This window comes from Astatotilapia calliptera, chromosome 13 (assembly GCF_900246225.1).
Source record: "Astatotilapia calliptera chromosome 13, fAstCal1.2, whole genome shotgun sequence".
Taxonomy (NCBI): Eukaryota; Metazoa; Chordata; class Actinopteri; order Cichliformes; family Cichlidae; genus Astatotilapia; species Astatotilapia calliptera.
The window spans coordinates 26590242-26610667 of record NC_039314.1 but is presented as its reverse complement, the minus strand read 5'-3'; the positions used below and the strand labels follow the sequence as shown (position 1 = coordinate 26610667).

General features: G+C 40.6%; 2 protein-coding genes and 2 long non-coding RNA genes across 10 annotated transcripts in view; 2 read left to right on the top strand and 2 right to left on the bottom strand.

Moving 5' to 3' along the window:
* atrnl1a (attractin-like 1a) overlaps positions 1-4956 on the bottom strand; it is a 331746-nt gene extending 326790 nt beyond the window's left edge. For 3 of the 6 annotated variants that reach the window (XM_026189698.1, XM_026189697.1, XM_026189700.1), the window contains exons 1-2: positions 3833-4956; positions 3466-3749 (exon numbers count right to left, since the gene is read on the bottom strand). In XM_026189698.1, coding sequence (XP_026045483.1) covers positions 3466-3710 — 245 coding nt within the window. In that variant the 5' untranslated portion in view covers positions 3711-3749; positions 3833-4956. Of the gene's footprint in view, positions 1-3465 lie in introns of all 6 variants that reach the window. The other 3 variants (XM_026189694.1, XM_026189696.1, XM_026189695.1) reach the window with 2 other exon arrangements.
* LOC113034733 (uncharacterized) lies at positions 1041-12272 on the top strand. 2 transcript variants are annotated; one of them, XR_003274223.1, is made up of 4 exons: positions 1041-1424; positions 8183-8290; positions 8675-8733; positions 12244-12272. It is a non-coding gene; the product is annotated as an uncharacterized LOC113034733 (long non-coding RNA). The 2 variants fall into 2 exon arrangements; XR_003274222.1 differs by lacking the exon at positions 12244-12272 and adding an exon at positions 11869-12002.
* LOC113034735 (uncharacterized) lies at positions 6147-9315 on the bottom strand. Its single transcript, XR_003274225.1, has 3 exons — positions 9221-9315; positions 6751-6884; positions 6147-6432 (listed from the first exon to the last, which is right to left on the bottom strand). It is a non-coding gene; the product is annotated as an uncharacterized LOC113034735 (long non-coding RNA).
* Positions 12273-15561: 3289 nt separating the features above from the next.
* The window catches only part of LOC113035504 (protein kinase C epsilon type-like), a 91296-nt gene continuing 86431 nt past the window's right edge, over positions 15562-20426 (top strand). Inside the window, exon 1 of the mRNA XM_026191113.1 lies at positions 15562-16679. Coding sequence (XP_026046898.1) covers positions 16332-16679 — 348 coding nt within the window. The 5' untranslated portion in view covers positions 15562-16331. The remainder of the gene's footprint in view (positions 16680-20426) is intronic.

Here is a 20426-nt window from a genome sequence, read left to right as displayed (position 1 = left end):
TCCTGACACCGTAAGCCTCTGCTTAGCAAGCCCTTATTAGTTGTATACAGAGATGGGCAGTAACGCGTTACTTGTAACGCGTTACTGTAATCTGATTACTTTTTTCAAGTAACGAGTAAAGTAAGGGATTACTATTGCAAAATCAGTAATTAGATTACCGTTACTTTCCCGTAGGAACGCTGCGTTACTGCGTTACTAAAACCGTGATTTTTTTTGCGAGAATGTCTCATGACAGTGACATAAGCAAGTGCGACGTTGGTGACAGCAGCTGTGTGCAGATCAACAATGGAGTGCGGGAGAGAGTATGAGCGTGCAGCGTTTAAAGCGTGGAAGTACTGACCTTACTTTGAGTTTGATTCCATAAAAAGTGACAAAAACATTAGCGTCCATCGTGCGTGGGAAGAAAACTTCTTTTTACAGCGAAAAAACCCCCTAAACTTCCGAGCAAGCACCGAGTAGCTACGACGTGATGGGAAACTCACAGAGACACTCGCGCGGATTCTTCAACTGACCGCAGCACACCTGCACCAGGGTAACCCTCCGCCTACCCTTCTCCTGCTTTACAGGTGAAAATAGAGCAAAAGGACCGCTGAGTCTTTGACTTTATTTATTTTCTGCTGTGTTTTACTTGCATCTGTTTGAAAGAGTGAGTGAAAACACAAAAAATATTTTATTTTATGTGCTGGAATGTGTAGAAAATAGGTTTAAATGTTAAACTAATTTATTCAAGTCAGAGAATGTTGCATATAATTAAATGTTTTGCTTGATGCATAAAGTTAAAAGATTAAAACTGATAAAACAAGTTAAAAAAAGAGACTTTTCCATTTGATTACATTTTGTATGATGGATTATGTAGAAAAAGTAGAATTGGGCTGAAAGATCTATCACTTTATCACCTCTTCAGGTTGTAAATCGTGTTTTTAAAAAGTAACTAAGTAACTAAGTAATTAATTACTTTTGAAAATAAGTAATCAGTAAAGTAACGGGATTACTTTTTTGGGGGAGTAATCAGTAATTAGTTACTGATTACTTTTTTCAAGTAACTTGACCAACACTGGTTGTATACTTGTAAAGTGGTCATGTAAGGGTTAAACATGCTGTAGACTGATAGCTCAGAACTATCATCAATGATACGCTTTCACTTCATTGGGCAATTTGATGGCACAGCTGTTCTACCTTTTTAATCGAGCACTCCCATCATTTCCCATTGCTTGTATATAAGAAGCACTCTGTATTAGTGAATGATATCAAACGGACGCTAAGAAGAAAAGCTCATCCCTGCAGTTTTGTCTTGCCCAGTGCTCTTGCAACATTCGTATTGATTGAGGAATCGATACTGTCCTCTAGAGAGAAAATACCAGACTGATATCCTGCCATTTCTTCATCCATACTCAACAGAGCAGGCTGCAGGTGACCGTGACAAGGTATGCTTGTTCCTTCAGGACGATATGAGGGGTGAATATTGCCACAGAGCAAGGAGGGGGAGGGGATCTGACCATTTAAGCTGCTCTCCAGGCAGAGAGAGGGGGATATCTGTTCCAAGTTTGTTTGTTTTTTTATGATACCTAAAGCAGTTTTTCTAAGTCAAGCATGAAACACCTCCTTTATAGAAGACTTTTAATCTAACATTTGATTAAGTTGCCTCTTTGTCACGTACACAAACTCCCCAGGAAGGCTTATCAGAATAATGTTCTGTAGCTGGAAGCATTTTGCAGAGCAATTCCTGCCTAACCTGACCTAGACATCAGTGACTATACTAGTGTGCTTTTATGAACAGCAAACACATTGTTTTCATATAAAATGTTTCACTTTTATCATCATGCATATGTGATGTGGGGCTTCCATATTGCTATAAAAGTCAAGAGGGAATAAACCAGTTGAACAGGCAGTGGGTGGACTGACTTTTCCCCCCAGTATCTGCTCTTTGCTGTGTAATTTCCCTTCCAAGTGTCATTCTTCACTTGGCTCCACTTATTAGAGGTTTCATTACGTGCAATACTAAAAGGGATTTTAATGACAAAATATGCATGTGCCATTGCCTGTACCTTTAAAAACTTTTTGCTGAACATAGATGCAGCATAAGATCAAAAGATTAAAATAAAAAAAAATCAGTTGCAGTCTACTACTACATCGTTAATGCATTAAAAGATAATGTGCTATGAAATACAGTGGTACAGATTATGTTTCTACACCTAAACTTCTCAGAAGGGATGTTTTCATATCTATATATAATACTGAATGAGTTGTGGGGCTGGAATTTCTTTACCCTCTCTGAATCTCCACCTTTTCTCCTGTAACGGTTTCCCAATGAAACCAGACTAAGAACAATTCAGAACATGTATGAAGATGAAGAGATCAAATGATCAAGTCAGCCCGCTGAGACAGGTGTACCAGGGACCTACTCTGGTGCCAGTTCTGGGCAAGTGACACAAAAAAAAAAAAAAACATGTGGTCCGTATGAACCATATTTGAAATTATTGCATACTGTCTTTTTGCACACATGCACGCAGACACGTATGTCCCCACTCGGATGTATTATTAAACTTAACTGTTGCTGCAATCCTTTCTAGAGTACACACTAGCACTGTATTCTGTGGTTGTACCATCTTCTCCTGCCTGTGGCTGAGCAGGTGACAGTGGTTTGTACTAATTAGTGCTTCTACAAAACAATGCCTATTCTTTTCTTCTCTTCCTTTTTTTTCGGGTCAGGCTTGTGTCTTTATAAATATTTTAGCAGAACCCGTTCAGACTCTCTGGAGACCTTAATCAGAACTTAACGTCTTAAGTCAGCTTTAAGTTTTCTCAAGAAGTATGGTCGCTTCTTACTTTTTCACTTACTACTCAAACGCACTCAAAATTCAGCTTTGCAACCAAATCAAATTTGTCTCAGAAAACATCACAGGCAAGGCATCACTGAATCACTTGGTTGATGCCAGCTGTATGAGACTCGTGCCAGCAGCTCTAAAGCAGTGACCAGTCTGATTTCTGGGCTTTAAAACTTAATGTCCTCCTTTTAGAAATATGTTTACACTCATGTAGCCAACCAAACCAAACAAAGCTGTGCAGTACATTACACTCATGCATAACCATGACTTACTATTGTAGATTACATTTAATATTCCTGTCTACCAACTTCTACCAATTTTTTACATAAAATATGAATGCATAATATCAGGGTGCTCAGTCTTTGTTTTGCTGTGGCATTAATTTACCCTCATACACTCTGACAATAGAGCCAAGTATCATCCACAGTGCTTGGGTTTAAACGCAGGTGAACATTTTACACTTAATCCCCGAAGAGTGAGATTAGTTAACTAATATTACAAAGAAAAGAAGATGTAGTAACCATTAGCAGAGTTTAGACCCTGCATGTTTTGGCCTTTGATCACCTCAACAGTGATATGAGAAACAGTACAACAGGTACGATTTGAACTGTAAATTCACGCAAGCTGTCGACCAACTTACTTGAATCTTCCCTGACAGTGCTGGCACTGATCCCCGACCCAGCCGTGGTCACACACGCAGGTCCCGTTAATACACTTCCCTGAAAAACAGCTTTTATCACAAGACTTGGACACCGAGGAGGCTTCCGCGTGGACCACGAGATGAAGCATCATCAGTATTCCCAGGTATATTTTCAACACTTCCCGGGACCTGCTCTGTGAAGACCTGGTCCAGGTGAGCAGACGTGTCCCGCTAACAAGGACCATGATGGACGCGGGTAGACTTGTTTTTTCGGAGGCTGCAAGCTGAGAGAAAGCGAGCCGTCACGTTAGGCTGTGAGGTGATGTGTTGTCATGAGCTGAGGTGTCACTTGGCTCAAGCAGCTTACCTGTGACGCCTGTGGGAAAGGCGCAGGAAAACAGCAGTTACGCTGTCAGAACATGCCGAGCTGCACGAGAGAAGCTGCGGGACGGGACAAAGAGGTGAAACTTTGATGGAAACTGCTCCGACGTTAAAAAGCCCGTGAACGCATTTCCTCTCGTATTCATCCACTTTCACATCGAAAGCCCCCTTACGCGCGTCCAAGCAACTCTTCCAGATAACTTCCAGTGTGCAGTTTCCAATGAATACAAGCGATCGTGACCGGATGATGCTCTCTCAGCGGGGAAAAGCTGTAATCCAGGAGATAAAATCAAACCACGGAGCTCAGACGACCGTGCGCTTCTCTCCTGCTGGATGTGTTCCCAGACAAAGACGCGCCCTCCCCTCTGCCCGGGTTTGTTCTCCTCCGAGGATGCGACAGCCGCAGCTCCCCCCGGATCGTCGCTTCTTCTGCTTCTTTCTCCTGCCTGCTGCTCTCGCTCTTCAGTCCACACAGCTGGTTTCTGACAGGGGGAAACTCCAGCACAAAGCCCCGAGCATGAGCAGTACGGCCACGCGGTTAAAGGGGCAGTTCCCTTTAAACGGCATGCAGCAGAGACAAAGCCGGTGACATTCGTCTGCAACACCGACTATCTCAGCGCGTTTCTACACCTGAAGCGCATGTTCGAGACGAACAATGAAAGAAGGAAGAATGAAGAAAGACATTTTGCGCACAGTAGAAATATTTTCCTTTTACAATAATTATCCCGATGGCATGCATACCTACACTACTTTCCTTACCTAAATCTATACAGAGATAGCGAGAGAGAGGGTGGAGAGAGAGAGTTATTGTATTTCCAAGTCAAAAATAATGCACCATGTGCTGTACTGTAAGTAATCGGGTATAGGGGTTCCTTTACATTTATTTTAATTATTTTTCTTTCTTCCATTTAGAAACTTAATTCTTGTAGCTTTTTTTCAGTGTCACTGATCACTGAAATCTTTGGCTATCTGCAACTACAGCAAACTTCGCCAGTAAAACAAAAACTGCACATGTTTTGGAGGAAAACAGGGAAAACCCACCATCTTTCTGCATTTTCCTGACCGCCAGCTGTCTCCTGATATTCCCCCAGCAAATCTAGAAGAAGTGTTGTGAATGTGGACCTTTTTGGCCCTGGACATCATGCAGAATGACCTTGATATCCAGTAATTAGGCCACCAAGGATATTCATGCACACTGTATATGTGTGCTGCTTATGTCAAAACAAAATGCATGCCTTGTAAAGGACACGTTATTACCCACAGCATTACCCAGTGAGGCTGAAAGTCTGTTATCCATATGATTGTCTTTCTATTATTTCTTGTGTCTTTGATGAAAAAAATAGCTAATTTTCTGGTTACTCAAAGAAGCTCTTAATTCTTTTCAGCAAAATCCAACACTGGCTGTTTAGTTTTTCAAGGCTGAGTAAATTCAACCATAATGTCAAAATCCAATTTTGTTACTCATTTTCGACAGAAGTTTTTCACGCACGCACACACTCGCGCCTTCACAGAAACTTATCATGAGAAAGGGTAACCGCGGGGAATGATCGCTAATAAAACTGCAGCAAAATGGTAATTTTTTCTAGAACAATTGCCCCGAGACAAATTGGAGACAGCATAACAACCCCCACCGAATTCATTCTAGCAATCACTGGTACACTTTATTACTCAAATAGTTATTATCTATGTATCGTACATTTCAAAACCAGCTGGAAACAGTAAAAGATGTGTAATCCTACAGTCTGTCCTTTTATTTCAGAGATCAATCAGTGTTGATTTAAAGTGCAAAATATCTACAGCTGAGAAAAGATGCTTTCAAATAAGAAACTAACCTCTTTCTTTCCACCTAAGCTCTCGGTGCATTGGTTGGACACATTTGGATGCATCTGAGTCGATTCAAAGACAGATATGACAGCAACATTAAAACCGGACTGACACAACGGAGGCCTAATTCCCCAAACTGTCTGCCTGATTTATAACTCCATCTCACTCTGAAGGCTTTAAAGACACAAAGATGTTCTTTAGAGCCACGCTGTGCTTTTGAAAAACAAAGCCAAGATTTGCATCTGCGTTCCCCGAGGGCTCAGAAAAACCATGCAGCAAGCCAAAAGACGATAATCCTCAAACCGAAACATCTAAAGCAAGATATTACTCTGCCACAGTGTGATGAAGAGAATAACACTGTTTCAACTTGAGATATTGGTTACAGCAGTTACATATGTGTGTAGACACCTGGTGTTTAACAAGGTGAGTCTCAACACTGCAGTGAGTTATTTGTATCCAAATGTCTTCCCCAGCTACAAAAAGGCCCGGACAAAATTTGCCAAAAATGCATTTATTGGCTAAATTATACTAATACATAAAAGCTAAGGGTATTCTGTGTTCAGGTGTGTAATACAAAAAAGGACTCCAAATTATTACTAACTGTACAGCTTTGTGAGTATCTTTGATCTTGCAGTTTTGGGGTTTACAGCTTATTTGCTGCAAGGTTCGATCTCACTGCCCTCACCAAAAAGCTGTTTTCAGCAGGAATATGTAACTATTTAATAATACAAGCTCTGATAAATCCACTGCACACTGTCCTTCCTGCAAAACAAACAGTCAGGCAAAGTTAGCAGTCAGCAGATGATGGAACAGGAACATCTACAGAGCTCATAAACGGTCATAAATGACTCTTAATAATTAGTGGAGAATATAGATTTTACCAGCAGGTTAATAAACGTCAAAAACCCTGCCTGATTAAAATTTGGCTGTAATTCAGTTCAAAGTCTGTTCAGGCATGTACAGACAGCTTCTCTCAGCTGTTTTTAGCAGAGAAGTCCCTTTGTGACCACTTGTACTGTGTGCTCAGCGATTTCACCATAAACTTCTAACTTGTGCAGAGAGCAAGTGTATCAAACTGACCTGAATTTCATGTGAAAGGATCACGGCTGGTGATGAGATTCAGGTCATGCTGCAACAGCTGAGGAGTGGGTCACACCAGCACATTCTTCTTTCACCAGCTGTACCCCAGATCTTCCTCCCTTCAGCTTCACCCACTTCCCAAAAATAAAAATAAAAAACAAGTTGAAGAGTTGGTCTTCTGGCACAATGGGGGAGATCCAACACAGACGCACAGAGACATAACATCACTTACAATGAGAGCTCTAAAGATAAGACTGGCCAGATTTAAGTAGATATTTTTATGGACCTGGACGTTTTGATCATACCTCGTGCAAAGCATGGCCACCCTATGTCATCAATGTTTTGCTCACCTGCTTTTTTCAGTTAAGACAGCTAGCCAAGGTAAAGCCATACCTCCCAGCTAACGTCTTTGAGCGTGTTATTCACCTTTCCCTTACTTGCAGATTAGACTACTGCAATTCATTGTATTATGGTCTAGATCAGGCCATCATCCATCGTCTTCAAAATTCAGCTGCTCGCCTGCTAACTGGTACCAAACGGAGAGAGCATATAACCCCAGTTTTAGCTTCTTTACACTGGCTTCCTTTCTCCTACAGGATCCAATTTAAACTTTTACTTTTTGTTTTTAATAAGTCACTTAATGCCCGAGCCCCTTCTTACCTGTCTGAGCTCCTCTCTGCCTATGCTCCAGGTAAAACCATGAGGTCTAGCTCAAAACTAATGCTGTCCATCCCACGGACTTATCTCAAATCCCGTGGTGATAGATCCTTCTCTGTGGCAGGTCCCAGACTTTGGAATAGTCTCCCCTTAAATATTAGATCTGCACAAACACTTGAGCAATTTAAATCATTACTAAAGACACATTTCTATGCCCTGGCTTTTAACACACTATGACCCAAGCATTTTGGTCTTATTTGAATTAGTTTTAGTTAGTGTTTTAATTCTTTTATTGTCCTATTATTGTTTTTTATTGTTGTTATTGTATTACATTGTTGCTTTTTAATGCCATTTTTACATTGTTAAGCACTTTGTGCAGCATCAGCTGTTTGAAATGTGCAATATAAATAAATTTGACCTTGACCAATGTGATTGTGGGCTACTGTTGTTGGCTTTAGCACTAGTCTGTGTGACTTTTTTGTAGCCATAGGTTATTGTATATGACCATACAGTCTAATGTCAACATCTACATCAGCAAGTATACAGCAAGCTAGCTAACATAGCAGCTCAGCTGACCAGAGCAACAGGGGTGTCTACAACCTCCATAGTAACTGCAGGTGTAGTTTGATACACAGAAAATAGTTTCTTTACAAAACTACTCAGAACAAGAGTTAATCTTTCCCCCAAGTAGCCAAAATAAAAAAGAAAGCAGCTTTAAATTAAATAAGTCTCCCACCTGAAAGATCACCAGATTTGCTGCTCTGATTTCTTTTAGCATTCCTGAAGCAACAAAAAGATTAGAAATGTGACCACGGAGGAAGGTGACACGAACACACCCGACTTTCAACCATGAACTGGAGTTCAAGCTTCATCTGTGACCACAGTTAAGTTTTGCTTTCACTCAGTGTTGCTTTGATTTTCACTTGCTGCTTTTTTAAGTTTGTGTATATCAAAGAAAATATCATAGTTTGGTTAAAAAAGATCCTTTTTATGACATTAAGTTCTTGTAACACTGTTGTGACAAATTAATTTTATCAGAGGGTGATCGTGATGCTTCTTGTGATGCATTACTTATGGTCCAGTATCAGTGTCCACCTGTGTAACATTAAACCACACGGGGACTGTGTAGTACAAACATTTTGCTGACTGACACCATGATGATGCTTGAACAAGACAAGGAGCAACTGTCAAAGATCAAAAAGCACACACAGACTTCAGCTATTACAAATAAGTCATTCACATAATATTACTTCTGTCTTCTTGAAAGGGTCTAAAACACACTATATGGACCTACTACCTACAGGTGCACACGCCCTAGTTTCATAGGTGAGTACTGTTACCACTACACTCACACATACTGGTGGTGGCAGGTGTCTATAAGAAAGTATAGGCCAGGAGTAAAGGCTACAACAAAAACACACATTTTACATCCTTGACTACTCACTTATAAATAAATCTTTGTTTGGTCAAAAGCTTAAATTAGCACCAATGTAACACAACCTTACATGGTGACATTTACAAATATCATTAATACAAATATAACTGATGAAATATTATTTTGAAATATAAATAGAGCAACCTCTAAGACAGTGAGCTCAGAAGAAATTGCTGAGTCTGAGAACCTTACTTGGTGCAAAAATGTCTTAAACCTAAATGATAATTACCGTAAGTTGACACATAAGACAGCTGGTGACGTTATCGCACCAGAACAGCTTGCAAACATCAATTTAGATGCTTTTCTGGAGCTTTTTTTCTTATTTCCTATGATCCCCATAAGCCATTCAGGAGCAACATTCACATGAGTGATACTTACCTCAAGACTTGAAACTGTTTAGTTGAGGTTAGGAACAGATCCGCACACCAAGCATCCAAACTTTGGTGTTCACTGATTTAGGAAATTTTAAAATGAAGAAGAAGAAAAAAAGAAGATGACTCTCTGAAAAAGATAAATGAAAGCCTGCAGTGTTCAGCAAAAACACCGAGTATATCTTACAGTGTAAAAGATCCATCAGCTGCATATGATTGGGACTGATTTTATGTGGGTTTGTTACTTCACACTAGGCACATTAATCAACAACATTAAATGATTTTAACAGCCTACTTTAAAAAAAACCCAAAAAAAGAACATTCAAATTCATTTCTAGTGCCTTCGGGTATGTAAAGAGTACATTTGGCTTAGAAAGAACTCTTATTTGGACTTGGTTTTATCTGAGCGGAGCAGGTATTCCGGCAGCCAGCCATTTCTTGCGGAAACAGCTGTTTTATTGCAGGCTGGTTTTTCCCTTTCTACACCCCTCCTGGGACACGCAGCACTACCTCCTGCTCTTCACAGAGCACCTTGCTGCTGCTGATGCTTCTGCTGCTGACATACACTTATTTCTCTGCCCCAATTTCGCAACTCTATTGCCAGCAACAAGACCATCTGCTTTGCTTCTAAATTAGGGAGAGTATTTATCAAATGTCTTCCGATGAGAATACTGATCTGGGTTCTGCTTCGCCTCATAAGATGAGATAAATGACAAGGTCAAGAATATGGGGGTGTGCACCTTTTCCATATCCATATTCATTAACTTTCTGGCAGGACATGAAGTAGAAAATTAATTGTCACAGTGCGGTGTCAGGACTGTCAGTGTTGTAACTTTAACTAGATGCTTTCATCCCTGGTGATGTTTCTGAGTGAATAAATACAAATGAAAGTTACATGTCATCATTCTTTTAAAACACTTCTAGGCTGAAAGGCCTAATAAACGCAAACTGTCACTTCTGTGTTCAAATTTCATGGTTTTAAGCTACAAGGGACAGCAAACTGTGGTGTTAAACCTCACTGTTAGCCTGTGGGAAATTGGTTTGGCTCGTTGTTATTCCTGCTGCTTGAGTTGAATCCTATTATAGATCGTTTTTAACCTCCCCCCAAGGGCCAAAGTAGGATTATTGATTGTCTTACACAAAAAACCCACTTTGAGGGGAAAAATGAAAAAAATAAATAAACCAATATTGATTTTGACAGTTTGTTTATAATTAAACAGTGCAATAACTAAGTGGTGCGGAGGGACAGGGATGAGTAAGGATTATGCGGACATGCAGGATACAGAGAAGGTGCATTTGGTATTTGGTTTGCTGCCCATCAGCTTCCTCTCCGTGCTCATATTAATGTTTTTCACTACCAGCTGTGAGGTGTTTAATAACACAGATGTGCCTCAAAAATGGCTACAGATTGAGAGCTATTGCAGCCATTTCACCGACATAAAAAAGAAAGAAGACACACTAAAACACACACACACTGACGTACAGCGGGAGAGTGGATAATAAAAAAGAAAGGGGAATTATATTGTCCTTGGGAAGAGATAATAAAAACGTTAGAAATGAGATTGATGTTTGGTGCCCCCTGGTGTTTAGTAGCTGCTAAGTCAGGTTACATAGAAATTTACCAACAAGATAGGGGAAAAGCAATTGTTTAATTTGGAATCAATTATTCTAAGCTCGAGGACAAGGTGAAGTCGTCAGTGCGTGATTTGAAGCTAGGATGGTGTCCCTGTGTTCAATTTCAGCCCTTCTAGCCATCACAACAGTGTAACCCTCCCTGACATTAACAAATACAGCTGGTGCACTGACCTGACACATTTCAAACATGGACTAAACATTTATTTTCTTGTGAAGTCTTCAATCATATGTTGGTTTCCTAACTTGGCACTCGGTCCTTGTGAGCTTAGAGAACCCCCAGTATAAAGATTTCAATGCTGATATATATTTTTCAACTTTCGGCAGATGTAAGCCAGACTCAGACTCAAGATTGATAGAGGAACACAAACAATATCCAGTTGAAAAGAATAAAAAAAATAATGATACAGAAGACACAGAAGGGCTTAACTGGAGGCTGAGTGGGGTTTTCCATCCTGCTTAGGGCCCCCAGAAGATGTGAGGAAGTCATGATTGACTCTTTGTTTAATTTCTTTGCCCTTCTTGAAAAATAAACGCATGACAAAAGACTGTGAAATCATGGATTTAGGACATCTGTGACTGAGTGTGTCAATCATTTGGAAAAGGAGAAGAGAAGACTTGCCCTGTAAATAAACACTTACCGCTCTGAAAAACAGGGTCATAAACTGTAAGAAAATGAGATTAGTTTCAACTAGTAATTGTTTAATTTCATTTCAAAATCAAATTTCTCAGTTTCTCAGAAAGATTGCTGTTTTACCAGTAAAAGTAGGTAAGTAGTGGAGAAACTGACTTGTACGACTACAGGAAGGGAAGAACAACTCAGAAAGAGATGTAAACATCTTTATTCAATTTTTTTAGATGTCAGCGTTTTCGTGTTTCTGAAAGTAGGAGTGGCGGGCAGAGTCTTCGGCTATCAGGCTCCAATAAGACTTATAAGACTATCTTAAAACTTTCCTTTTAGATAAACGTATACAATATTGGCATGTTTTATTATTTTTAATGAATTTATTTTTTATCATTCAGCTCCCAGCCTCCAGGAACCACAGCTGGATAAGCAGTTAGGGAAAGGATGGATGAACTGTTATTGGAGATGTGAAGTTTTATGTTTGGAATATATGTCAAATTCAATAAAAACAAATTAGTAACAGTTCCTACAATTATTCAGATCAGTTTTCCATCTTTCTACAGTCTACAGTTTCTCCTCTCTCCTGTTGGGAACTTCCTCTCTGATCCATAAAAAGAATTTTCCTTTCATTCCTGCAGCCACTTAAAGTGGAAAAATGTTCAGGACAGTTATTTTCCTGTAGCCATGGGGATGTTACTGTCCTAGTGTGACCATAGTTACAGTTGTGATGAAGAGCCTATCCACTGTTGCCAAGCCATGCTCGTTTGATTTAGATCCGGCCGAGTGAGAGGGGAAAGAGGGCAGGACGTGGCCGGAGTCCAGGGGATTTCCTGTGCGTGTGATTGATTCCTATCTGCAGAGCTCAGAGACACATTGGCTGATGTGCTAATGAGAAAACAAGTTGGAGAAGTTTTCGACAGAAATACATTGTTCCTTTTAAACAATGATGGAAAACCACAGAAAAGAAGAATATTAGATTCACTGCTGCAACCACCGACCACAGTCGTTCCTCTCTGCAGCAGCTGAAAGAGTCATAAAAGGAAGCTTCATACCCTTTTCTACAATTGGAAGACAAAATTGTGTTTTCACATCTATAACAATATAGACTGAACTTCCACCAAATGCTCGCTAGACACAGCAAATAACATCTTTCTGCAGCTGTTGAACTGCTGACATTCCCACATATTTGCTTTCAGTTGTATGTCTTTATACACTCAAAGCATCCAAAGTATCTGGATGATGATTGAGTTCACTCAAAGAAATATTTAAAGCTTATAGTTGTTTTATATCTTCAAAGGTTTGTCAGGTCCTCATCACTTTGCTAATAATTCAAGTCTCTGTTGATCCTTATGTATCACCCCTCTCTCTACATGTAGTAATATTTGACCTTATAATTCTTATTAATGGTTCCTTAGTTTCTGGACTTTTTTGTTTCCTTTGTTAAAAATTAAACAAACCACAAGGCCAGATTCCAATATAATATCCACGTGTTTGGCCTTGTTGTGGCTCCATCCCTTTTTTTTTCTTTTTTTTTTTTGACTTTATGCAGTAAAGCTGCCTTAACATTAGCACTGAATGGAATCAAATGTTACATTAGCTAATGTTAAGCCAACATTAAGCTAACACAGCTACTGGTAACATGAGTAACAATGCACTTCTTTTAGATCAGAGGTGTCAAACTCATTTTAAACTGACACACACACATAGCCTTATTTTATCTTAAACTATTTGCTAATATTCTACATTTACTGTAACAAAGTGTAACATTTAATAAAATACAATTTTTTTTTCTATTTAATTTGTAAAAATGTGTATACACACACACACACACACACACACACACACACACACACACACACACACACACACACACGTAGGAAAATATTTAGTATACACATCCAGAAATGCATACACTATTATATATTGTACATATATTTATTAGTTTCAGGTTGGCCATTCTTGTATTTTGCTCGTTTGTGTTGTTGTGTTTGCACATCTCTGTTGCTTGTGGGGCTCGCACACAAGAATTTCACTCGCATGTGCTGTGCCAGTGTGCCTGCACATGTGATGTGACAATAAAAGTGATTTGATTTGATTTGATTTGACAAACCAGAGGATTAAAAACCTAAGATGGCTTAAAAATGTTTCCCTGCCTGTATGCAAGTATGGTTCCACCTCTGTGTGTTTCTTGAAATCATTAGGTCAGTATATTATGAGTATATGAAAAAGTCTTATTTCTCAGTCACCTTGTAATTTTCTAGGACATTGAAAAAAATCATGATAGTAATACGCTAGTTCTTGTATTTCTGACACAGAAATGGCCATGGTAAGAGGCTGTAAGAGAATTAAACTGGGACAGACAGTGTAGAGTAATTTACTTTCTCTGTCCTCTCTCAGAAGCAGTGCAGTTTATCATTTTTGCAGCTGGTGGGAGGTGCCTGAAACTTGAAATTACAAACAATCGACAACAGGGGTCAGTGATGTTCAAGGTTTAAGCATAACAGATCACTTTCACCCTGCTCATCTGAGTGTTTCTCAATATCCACCTTTTTTCAGTCAATCTGCACCCCCACTGTATATTAATGTTCACTTTTGCATAACATGGCCTAAATGAGGCAAGTAAACTAGCCTCTAACACACTTGTGTTCTGCAGATTGTAAAAATATTTTGGAGTCTTCTCAAACTTCCTCATATTTGAGATAAAGAGATGAAGATACATCACAAAAAAAGGTTCTCTGTTTTTGTAACTGTTGTTGCACAAGTATTCAACAAAAGTGAACTTAAAGAAAGAGACCAGCTGTTTGAAAACAGGTCAACAAAACAGGTTAAATTGGGTTTTTTTTGTCTAACACATTAAACAAAGCCAGTGAAAGCCTACATATTTGTCCTACATATTTGCTAATAGATAACAGAACATGTTCACTCTCTATTAAAAACTGATACCAGTCTGATATTTTGTCAGTGTTTTCAGCTGCTCCAGTGCTGAAAACACTAAATGCTATCTGCACATAAATGCATCCTTCCCTTGTGTAAAATGTGAATCACTCTTGGTGTTGTACTGAGCCTGTCAGGTATGTGTGCTCCTGCACTAAGACAGATCCCCGTGCATGCGGTCACCTTGTAGTTTCTGCTGTTAAATGAAGCAGACGCCTGACTCTTCTTCTACAATTATTCCAAATAAAACTAAGCTTGCACATAAATCACATTTGTCATCTGTGCCTCGGGAGAAACAGACTGCAGGTTCTGTGTCAAATATATAAAGCATTTGTCTGTATATATGAGAAGGTAGAAAATCTCATTCCTCTGTGTCACATGCTGTGTCTGGCTCCTTGCAAACACACCGCTTCATTTTTACCCTGGAAGGAATTCAAACAACGATGGTACAGTTTTAAAGACTATGGAAACTATGAAGACTCATGACACAATTTTGCAAAACTAATTAGAGTCCTGCTAGAGCCCTGGCAAACATTCATATCTTGCAATGCAGTCTTGCAGGTGCAAAGTAGGCAATTACTCACAATCTGTGCATTGCATCCTTGGTAAACCAAAACTGAAAACTGAAATGTTGCTTAATGCTGTGAAAGCCACTTGAGGCTGCAGATGTTTTAGGTTATATTTTTCTTCAGTGCTGCACACATCATGCTGCTGATAAGTAACATGGCTTTCAGTCACCTCTTTTAAATTCCACACATGCCTCACATATCCCTACATTCATCCCCCTAAGGTCCCATCTTTTTATGGCCTTGGCAAGTGGCCTTTATTGAGTGAATGAATGTTCATAATTCTGCACCTGGACATGCAGCAAAATGAGTGGAGACATGCTGCTAGGCGTCCACATTTCAGTATTAAACACTCTTGTTGTTTTTCTGCACACACACCTGTTTTTTTCTGCATTAATAAAACAGCTTTACACACACGCCTATTACTGTGTAAACCTGCACTGGCTTCTTTATACAGCCCTAGCCTTGCTCAAGGGCACCTTGGTGAATTGTTCAGGCTTTTATTTCTCTGCCTTCATATTCATCCAACCTTCCCCCCCAGCCCCGCTGCTCCTAAACACCGCCCCAGTCTTGGTTGCGTCGCACTCCCCCGTCTGTCACATCAGGCTCCGCTAAATCTGACGTGTTTTTCGCATTTCCTGCACCAGAGAGAGAGAGAGAGAGCGCGAGAGAGAGACGGAGACACACAGCGGTGTCGGGAGGCTGTGTCCACTGGAAGTTGAGCTCAAACAGCTGCACTGGACTGACACCAGGCCGTGCACCAAGCAGCAGGAGCCCGTTTTGACACATCCACCCACCGCCCCCCTTCTCTCCGCCCCTGCTGCGGTCGTTACCGGCCGCTGTCTGGTTCGCAGCTCGAACATCTCCAGTGCGCCGCGGCGGCTGGCAGCAGGTATTTGGAGCCTCCCACCCTCCGCACGGTGCAATGCAACGCAGGCCAGTGCTTCCAGGGAGCCCCGCTGCAGCTAACAGAGCTTTTTAATACCTCGAAGGTAAACACCATGACAGAGCGAATCACATCTGGGGCCTCTGCTCGTATGTGCGCCGTAGCTATTCATGTTTCTTCCGTGCACTTCTGAAGGCTTCCCGGGCTAACGGTCGCTTTTCCGCCACTGAAGTTCAGTTTCTGGGGGGAAATTTTGTAGCATAATCGACAAGTGCAGACGTTTCGAGACACGACAGCAGCTTGGTGTGCTTGGTGACTGCACTCTCTCCTTCATATCGGAGTGGAAGGAACACGCTCTGCCCGGAGGACCACCGGTTGAACGGAGCTGTTATTCAAAGCGCTAAAGCACGGTTGATTTGGGGGTGTTTGAGGTGAAAGGTGTCCTGTGGTTTTACTGGAAGCGCGTTTCATCGCCATGGTGGTCTTCAACGGGCAGCTGAAGATCAGGATCCGCGAGGCTCTGGACCTCAAACCCACAGCTTGGTCCCTGCGTCACGCCGTCGGTCCCAAGACTCAGACCTTCCTCCTGGACACGTACATCGCCCTCAACGTGGACGACTCTCGCGTGGGCCAGACCTCCACCAAGCAGAAGACCAACAGCCCCACGTGGAATTACGAGTTCATCACGGAGGTCCACGACGGCCGCAAGATAGAGCTATCAGTTTTCCACGACGCGCCCATTGGCTACGACGACTTCGTGGCCAACTGCATCATCCAATTCGAGGACATCCTGCAGAACAGCAGCAAGCACTTTGAGGACTGGGTAAGACACCTGAAGCACACACAGTGGGAGTGATAGTCGAACAAGGTGCTCAGACCTTCTCTGTCGTAGGCAAACGGACTTCAGTGGAAAGTTTTCCAATGAATCAGTTAATCACTCTTTTTCCAATCACAATTCTCCCGGGAGTCTGGCAGGAAGCAGACTATAAGTAGTCATATAGTTGCAGGGATTTACACCTAAAAATACAAGCTGTGTGTTCCATCATATTACATAATCTACAGACTCTATATAATAAGACAGGACCAACACTTAATAATACAGAAGGCTTAGCTAATGTTGTTTTTAATTTAATTTTATTTATATAGCGCCAAATCACAACAGCAGTCACCTCCAGGCGCTGTATATATAATCTAAAGACCCAACAACAGGGGTGTCAAACAAAGCAGTTCTGGATTACTTTGGAAAATGTGAAGGAGAGGATACATTTTAACAAGTTTTACAGCTTTTCCTACTGTTAAAGACTTCCCCTCGGACCATTTACAATACACCAAATTAAATCCCAAAGAGTCACACTCACAGATTCCTTTCATTTACTACAGCAGCATTTTTTTTTATCATGTAGAAAAACTGAGACATACTGTTAAAATTGCACTTTTTGTCTTATATTAAGATACCTAATTGATTACATTTTTAGTTAAACTTCTTTACACTAACAGAAATTTGATTTTTATCAGTCCTTTGTCTGGAACATGATATCAACGTGAGCTGTATGTGCCCGCGATGAAAAATGTTTTTTATGTGGCTGCTCCACAATAAATGAGAGAAAACCCAACACCCCCCTTTGAGACAGGACAAATAAATAGATAAATAAATAAGTAAAATAAAAGATGCAGTGTGGAAGAGAGGCAGAGATGAATAACTAGTGAGTGCATTTTTCAAAAGCAAAGTGCAGTTAACCAAAATGACCCACCATAAACGTGCATCGTTTTAGGGTTTGACATCCTGATGCCTGAGAAGCTTTGACCGCTCAGTATTTAGTGTGTTATCTTGATAAATGATTAATTGCTTTTAACTTGATAAATGATTCATATTCAGAACAAGTGGGAGTCAACTAATAGATTAAGTGAAGATCATTTGCTCATCATCTCGATTTCAAGTTCAAGCCCTGCCCTTTTAGACATGTTCACAATTGAAAGTAAACATCTACTTGCAGCGAATGATAGCTGTAAAGTGTGGATGCCAAGAAAAAAAAGTAACTTTTCCAACTGGCTTTTTCAGATGGAAAAGTTATGGGAAAGATCCCCACCCCAGTGTGTTAAATACTGCCACATGGAGCTGGCATCACAAGATGCATCACGGTGTCCTATTGTATGGTGCTTGGCGCACGTGCTGCAGCATTAGTGGATGAAGAGAGAGAACTGATGTCTTAAAAAGCTACAAAGGCTGCGTTTGGAAAATGGAGAGGTGGCAGTAGATTAAGACCATAGACTGTATATAAAAGATGGTCAAAGATTGATTTCAGACTCTCTCTTTTGAACTCTCAGCGTTAGTGTTTCCTAAACCCACATGCTGCTTTTTTGGATCCGGAAATGATGAGCTGGTGGAGCGCTAAATTATTAGCCCAGGTCTGCGAGCTGCATCTATAAACTGTACAAGTGCAACGTACAGACAGGGTAATTAATGCTAAGTAACCTAAAAATAAAGTACAAAAGTTTGACTCACAAAAACCTAAACACAGTTTTTTATTTTGGGTAGTATTATTTTTAAGATAATTTCACTCCAAAGGCATCAGTACCAGTAAGTCAGTTTCAGTGACTTCAGTTAGTGGAGGTTAGGCTCAGCAGACGGCTGCTGGCCACAGAGCCTTGTGTGGGCACACCTGTCAATCAAAGCAGCCATGTTCCTAGGTCTAGGCTGCACCAGTATCCAGGTGGATGAATTATACAAAATTCTCATCACCCAAAGAAACCCATAACTATTTATCATAACAGAATGTAAAATATTTAGTTCTGCTTTAATTTAGGACATTTTAACATGTGAGGACTTCTGTAGCTAGCTTCAAGTGGCCATTAAAAGAAACTTTCTTTTTTAGCCTCGGAGGTTTTTGCTGCAGAGACTGTGGTTTGCATTTTAGCGTGTTGAAGAAAGACATGGTGAAAGAAGAAGAGCAGTGCTTGGGTTAAAATTTTAAACTCACCTTCTCACCACTGATGATGTACATTAAATGACTTATAATGTGATTCCAGATGGTCCTTTGCAAGCCTCCGTATAGGACGAGTTGGGAATATGAAACCCTTTTCACTATTTCCTAATGCAGCGATGGGACACCTTGTGCGTATCTTTGAGATCTTGAAATGACTGTTGCTGTGAACTAGGTAAACAAAGTTGGATTGAGCAGATCTCAACCTGCAAGTCAACTGAACAGAGCAGATGACATGGGGCATAAGAGTTTAGCATGACACTAGCTCATTCAAACATTCAAAAGTACAAACAAATATTTCTATTTATAACAGCATTTATATTGTAGAAGCTCATGTTCTTACCATGAGCTGGTACATCAGTTTCCTTGACTCTTAGTTTATTTGTTCCTCTAAAATGAACAAGTGGGAAAGTGACATAGTGTGTTATTAAATTGTTATGCTGTGTTAGCGAACAGTTGCTTATTTACACATCCAGCAGACATGGAACAATATGCTGATTCATATGAAGTCATGTTTTCTGTGCAGAGAACCAAACCAAGGGAAATGTCTGGCTCTGCTTCTGTTACATGCTCCTCTAGCTAACTTGACTGTCTTCAGCAGCTAGCCACATAACACTAAGAGCAGCTGAAAGGTGGTTAAAGACAAAATGCTGGGATGCAGGGACTTGTGAGCAGAAGCGACTCCAAACATGGTCACTGTTGGTGTTTCATCCAACTCTCACATACAGATATACAGTATATTGATACATCTACTGGAAAGACCACAGATCGCATCTTTATAAACTGTGCAAAGATGATCACACTTTTGTTGTACACTACAGGATCTCTGCAACCCAAACTCTGCTGTCCTGCAGCTAAGTTTAGCAGATGCACAACAGGGTTCGCTACACACACAATATAGATCCTGTTGCCTTTGTTGTGCTCTTGTTAGATGAACCAGTGACCCACAACAGAGCTACAAAGAGTGGATGCAGTTAGGCCAAATGCATGACACTCATGCACACATTCACAGAAGCATTGGGGAGCCGTCCATTGTTGTCTGAAGCCGCTGAAGCAAATAGTTGGTTGATTGTATTATTGATGAGGCCATCAGGTCCATTAGACACAGTGAGAGAGAGCTGGGAGAAGGACAGGAAGAGAGAAAGCAGTGGATGGAAACCTTTACAGAATGTTGCACTGTAGGACAGAGAAGGTTGTTCTGTGGGGGAGTGTGAAGTCTCATGTGTTAAGATTAAGTTCTTGACAGAAGGACTCGGAATACGAGACTCTCAGTGAATCTTCTGATGGGTTTAAATATTTCTGAGCTGTATCACATGTGCTGCTGGTGGACTTCCTGTGCATTTACACTATTTCATATCATTACATTTATTTCTGCTCGCTTGTTTGTTGTTCAGTCTCTCTGCGCTCCTCTGTTTCTGTCTTCACTTTCCTCTCATCCCACAGCCGGTCGTGGCAGATGGCTGCTCATCACACAGCCTTGTTCTGCTGAAGGTCTCTTTCTGTTAAAACTGAGTTCTACCTATTAACCATGGCCAAGTGCTTGTTCATAGGAATTATCGGATTGTTGGAGTTCTCTTGCCTAAAATATA